The following is a 6,000-nucleotide window of genomic DNA, read 5'->3' on the forward strand; positions in this document are numbered from 1 at the left end:
AGCATAAGCCAAGTCAGGCCTTGTTATGGTCAAGTATATTAACCTCCCCACAAGTCGTCTATACGATGAAGAATCATTCAGCTCCTTTCCTTCCATTTGTGTGAGTGACAAATTCGGATCCACAGGGAACCGAGAAGGCTTAACGCCTAAAAATCCAGCATCTTCCAATATTTCGAGAGCATATTTACGTTGACATATAGTAATTCCATGCTTTGATCGTGCAACTTCTATTCCCAAGAAATACTTGAGTTGCCCCAAGTCTTTCAGTTTGAAACGCTGAGAGAGGAACTGCTTGGTTTCTTCAAGTTCATGCAGATTATTCCCTGCTAATATCACATCATCAACATATACTAGTAAAGCAATGAAGTTACCATGACGACTTCGGACGAATAATAAATAGTCAGACTGTGATTGATGAAATCCAGCAGCCTTCAGAGCATGGGATAACTTAATGAACCATTGCCGTGAAGCTTGCTTCAAACCGTAGAGGGATTTATTCAACTTGCATACTCGAGTCTCCCCCTTTCGTCCGAAACCAGGAGGCAAGGTCATGTAGACATCCTCGTCAAGATCACCATTTAAGAAAGCATTGTTGACATCTAGCTGATGAAGATGCCAACCTTGGACAGCGGCGACACTGAGAAGCACACGAACTGTGGTTAACTTGGCGACAGGAGCAAAGGTTTCTCGGTAATCAACACCTTCAATTTGACTGTAACCCTTGGCAACGAGGCGGGCTTTGTACCGGTCAATGGTGCCATCAGGTTTGAGTTTGATCTTGTAAACCCATTTACAACCAATGGGACGTTTGTGCAACGGCAAAGCCACGAGTGTCCATGTATGATTGGCTTGAAGAGCAGCAATTTCATGTTGCATGGCATCACGCCAGCGGGGATCACGGATGGCCTGTGAAAAACTGGTAGGTTCTCTGAGGAGGGAAAGATTAGTGGTGTAGGTTTAATGATGAGATGAGAGGCGGTCGTAGGACAAATAAGTGGAAAGAGGGTGAAAAGTACCTGAAGATGAAAGAGCCACGTTCGTAGAAGATGTGGGAGCAGGCCTGGACGGGAGAGCAACCTCGACATGAAAGTCCTGCAAAAAGGAAGAGGGTTTTGTGAGGCGGGTGCTATGTCGGGGTGGAGTGGGGGGGATAGTTTGAACTGGAGAAGGAGAGGGTAGGATTGTGATGTCAGGAGATGGTGCAGGTGGTGGTGTAGAAGGTGGCGAAGGAGAAGAGGGTGTGTGGGGGGGGGTGAAGGCGCAGGTGATAGAGAATGAGGCTCGGATAATGTGGAAAGGTCAGTGGAGGGGGTAGGTAGTAGTGGTCGTGGGACAGGGAAGGGATCTTCAACAAAGGGAGATAAGGGGTGGGTTGGGATAGTGGACTGTGGTTGAGCAGCGGAAAGTGGCAGAATGATAAGGGAAATGGTTTTCGAAAAAGAGCACGTCCCGGGAAACAAAAATTTTGTTAAGATGAAGATCAAAAAGTCGATAACCCTTTTGGCCATATGGGTACCCAAGAAACACACAACGACGGGCACGAGGATCAAATTTAGAAGGTTTATATGCGTGAGTGGAAGCAAAACACAAGCAACCAAAAACACGTAAGTGGGTGTAACTGGGTGCTGTTTGGAACAACATTTCATAAAGTGTCTTCCCGTGGAGAAGAGGTGTGGGGGTGCGGTTGATGAGATAGGCTGAAGTGAGTATGGCGTCCCCCCAAAAACGTTTTGGCATGTTGGCTTGAAAAAGCAAAGCTCGGGCAACATTTAATAAATGTCGATGCTTACGTTCAGCAACACCATTTTGTTGTGGTGTGTGAACGCAGTTGGTTTGATGGACAATGCCTTTCGTTGCATAAAAACTATCAAGCTTAAACTCGGGACCATTATCACTACGAATGATTTTGACTTTAGTATTAAATTGGGTTTCAACCAAGTGAACAAATTGCACAAGAAGCTATTGTGTGTCAGATTTATATTTCATGAGGTAAATCCAGGTGCTCCGAGTGTAATCATCAACGATAGTGAGAAAATATTTTGCACCAGAAATAGAAGGAACGTGATATCCCCCCCAAATATCAACATGTATCAATTCAAAACAAGATTTAGTGGATATGGAACTTAGAGAAAATGGTGCTCTTGTTTGCTTGGCTAAAGGACAAATGACACACTTATTTGAATCACAAAAACTAGATTTAAAAAAAGGAAATGACATAGAAACAGTTTTGGATGGATGGCCGAGGCGTTGGTGCCAAAGGTGATGATTGGTTGTGCTAATGGTGTTGCATGTTCCTTTCTTTGATGGGTCGAGATAGTAGAGGCCCCCCCGTTCAATTCCCGTCCCAATCATCTTCCCCGAGCGTAGGTCCTGTATGACACAAAACTGTTTTAGGAAAATGGTAATATAAAGGGAATCGTATGCGAGTTTGCTAATGGATATCAGATTTAAGGTAAAGAATGGGACACACAAAACATTATTAAGCACAAGTGTGGGAGAGAAGACCACTTGTCCAATGTGAGTGACCGTGGCAAGGAAACCATTTGGAAGTTCAACAGTGTGATTTGTAACTGGCCTCGATGATGTGAGATAATGAGGACTGCAAACAACGTGGTCCGTTGCACCACTATCCAAGATCCAAACATTTTTAATGCCATTATGCATGAAGGAAAATGCTTTACCTGAGAGTTCTTCATGAGTCAAAGAGTTACCCACGTGATTTGCAAATGAGGAACGGTTTTTGTTTAACATGGCAAGGATCTGCTTACAATCTTCTTGGGAAAAGGGAAAGCTTGGCATCCCATCTTTCTTGTCATGCACGGCAACTTGATTGCCCTTGGAAGTTGATGAACGGCTTTGTTCAGTTTCAGCAGCTGCTTTGCGTTTGCGGCAATATTCGAAAGTATGACCTTTCCAACCACAGAAATTGCATTTGAGATGGGCACGACAATTTTTGATGCTGTGGTTCGTCTTGTTACATTTGCCACAGCGAGGACCACCATCCTCGGTTTCAGGCTCGCGTCCACCATGCTTTACAGCAAAAGCTGCTGCTTCAGGTTGAGGGGTATTCTTTCCACTTGAGACTTCCGCCTGCTTCTCATGGCGAAGAGCAAAAGAGTAAGCTTTGTTCACTGTGGGTAAAGGCTCAAGGAGAAGGATATTACTACGGACAGTGGAAAAGGAATCACTTAAACCCATGAGAAATTTTATTGTTTTCTGGGTCTCAACATAAAAGATGATTTCCTTCTTTGTATCGCAGCCACATGCAGGAATGGAACATAGTACGTCACGCTCGTCCCACAAGCCCTTTAGTTTGGTAAAGTATGAACTCACCGTCATGTTACCTTGTACACAATCATGGATCTCGTTTTCTACATGAAACAATTGAACGATATTTGCATGAGAAAACCGTTCTTGTAGATCAAGCCACATCTGCCTTGCATCCTTGCAGTTGATGACGCTGCTTGAGATTTCTTTGGACATGGATCCTAAGAGCCATGTTTTAACCAGATTATTGTAGCGATTCCATTGCTGCAATTCTTCATGTTCATCTTCACTCGGCTTTTTGACAGTCCCATCAACAAGCCCTAATTTGTTCTTGACCGTTAAGGCCATGGTCATGGATTGAATCCATGTACTGTAATTATCTTCCACCAATGGCTGCGGCACAAGTACTGCACCGGGTTGATCTGAATGATGGAGATAAAGTGGGTGGTTAGGACTCTCCCACTTTAGATGTGAAGTCATGCTCGAGGAAGTTGACTTCGTGTCTGCGTTATCACCCATGGCTATGGTTTGCTAGGGTTGTTTTGGTGTTTGTGTGTTTGCTGTTTATTTTCCCATATATCAATCACTCTGGTACCATCATAAGAATCACAGAATAGGATTGTGATATATTGTATATTATTCAACAACTAGGTTTACAGCTTTATACAACCATTCGGTCAATGAGATCCTAAACTATTGCCTACAAGTAAGGCTTGATCAGAAACTAAATAGGAAAGGAAATAACTACAATATCAATTTACAATATTGACTAAGTAATAGAGATATTTTCCTTAACAGATACCACCATGATAGTCCATACCAGAGAATACTTTAGTTCCAGGAACGACGTCGTCAGGGATTGCCGGGATATGAGACTACTCCACAACTGCTACCTCATTGTGGCCGTCTGTGAGCCAAAGTTTCCAAAGCCGCCGACTACTCGAATTCTTCGTAAAATTATACACACGGAATTTAGTAACGTCTTTTACCCAAGCTATCTGATTCAACTCAGCTTTCTTATTTTCGTACCACATTAATGTACTATTTGACTTAACAAGTGATGCATGTAATTGACATTTGATCAAATAGAAGATTTAAATTATGACATTAATGAGCTAAAATTTTTAATTTGTCAACTTTTCCTAGTTTGGCTAATTCATTGAAGGTTTTAGAGTTATTAAAAGTGCTTTCAAACAATATTCTCAAAGCATTATGATGATGTTGGTGAAAAAAAAAATGATTAACTGCTTTTAAAGGGACATAGATCCCAGGATCTCCCTCACTAAGTCCTAAGGATCCGGAGATCAAGACCATTGAAATTTGATTTAACGGTTACAATTATTATCACTTTAGAAGAGCCCTCATGTTTGTAGTCGTTAGATCAAATTTTAAGGGTCCAGATATCTGAATCCTTAGGATTTGATGGGGTGAGATCCAGCCAGGATCACAGTCCCTTTTAAAGGATAGAATTTTACTAAATTTGTTTACGTGCTCCTAGTAAAGTGCTTATATACAAAAATGGCTTTTAGAAAAGAAAAGTGACAAACATAAGTGGTTTGTAAAGTGCTTATCCGTTTTACAGAGTGTATTTTCATAGAAGCCAGTTTTATTTATAATATAGCACATAGACTTTGGTGGCTTGTTGGTACAGTAATGTTTACTAGCTAATGGTATCTATTAACGTTCTACCAACAGCTTTGAAAAATAAAAATTTTATCACATGCTTTACAAGTACCCATCATTGACAACATCAATTCTTTCTGTGATATCCCACATCGCTTAGGGGAGTGATCATTATATGTATATTCCCATCCCTACCTAGCACAAGGCCTTTTGGGAGCTCACTGGCTTCGGGTTCCGTAGGAACTCCGAAGTTAAGCGAGAAGGGGCTAGAGCAATCCCATGATGGGTGACCCACTGGGAAGTTGCTCGTGAGTTCCCAAAAACAAAACCGTGAGGGCGTTGTGGGCCCAAAGCGGACAATATTGTGCTATGGTGGTGGAGCGGGCCTGGGAAGTGGTGCCGCCCGGGCAGGGATGTGACACTTTCTATCAACTTGAATTTTCCTACATGCACAACACTTCATATGTGAGTATTTTATCACAATATACTTTGGTATAATTAGGAGTGGAAATTGCACAATATAAGTCATCTTTAATTTTGACAAATTTGATATGAGATCCTTGTACTTTTCAGCATGTATAGGGATGGACTTTTTGAAGATACGATGACATTTATCTCAATTGGATTTATAGTATTCGTGAGTTGTTTGAGTTTGCTTATGAGGGAAACGTAGCCGACTTTATTATGTCTAAAAGTGGTGATTGCAATTTTAAAAAGTTGGTTGTCTGATGTATTTACTTCTTAAGTGAACAACCTAAAAGTCCTCTTGAAATTACTGTTATTAATTATACCAGGCGTACTGCATTGCACGCCTTGTTAACATTTACTTAAGTACTACCAAAATCTCATGGATGCGAAAACAATTATCTTTGACACGGAGAGATATTGAACGATTAGCTGATCAATTTAGCCGGTTTACATTGCAGATGAAATAGGAGGAGGTAGATCTTAATTGTTTCTACCTCGTATTCTTGAGAAAGAAATGCTAGCAGGCCTCATTTCCGCCAAACTCCCCCCATTCCTCCATAATTAATGGTGACTCTGGACCTCATTGTTAATTTAATAAAAAAATACCATTAAAAATAATTTTATTCTCTCTCTCTCTCTCAC

General features: G+C 41.4%; 1 protein-coding gene across 1 annotated transcript; it reads right to left on the reverse strand.

The window, feature by feature from the left end:
- Window positions 1-2,332: 2,332 nt before the first annotated feature.
- On the reverse strand, window positions 2,333-3,786 carry LOC108866174. Its single transcript, XM_048566966.1, has 2 exons — window positions 2,682-3,786; window positions 2,333-2,370 (listed from the first exon to the last, which is right to left on the reverse strand). The coding sequence occupies exons 1-2, from the start codon at window positions 3,784-3,786 to the stop codon at window positions 2,333-2,335; spliced, it is 1,143 nt and encodes a 380-aa protein (XP_048422923.1).
- Window positions 3,787-6,000: the final 2,214 nt, after the last annotated feature.

This window comes from the organism of the source record quoted next, unplaced genomic scaffold (genome assembly GCF_019419815.1).
Source record: "Pyrus x bretschneideri cultivar Hongxiangsu unplaced genomic scaffold, Pyrus_bretschneideri_v1 Contig44, whole genome shotgun sequence".
In the NCBI taxonomy this organism is placed as follows: Eukaryota; Viridiplantae; Streptophyta; class Magnoliopsida; order Rosales; family Rosaceae; genus Pyrus; species Pyrus x bretschneideri.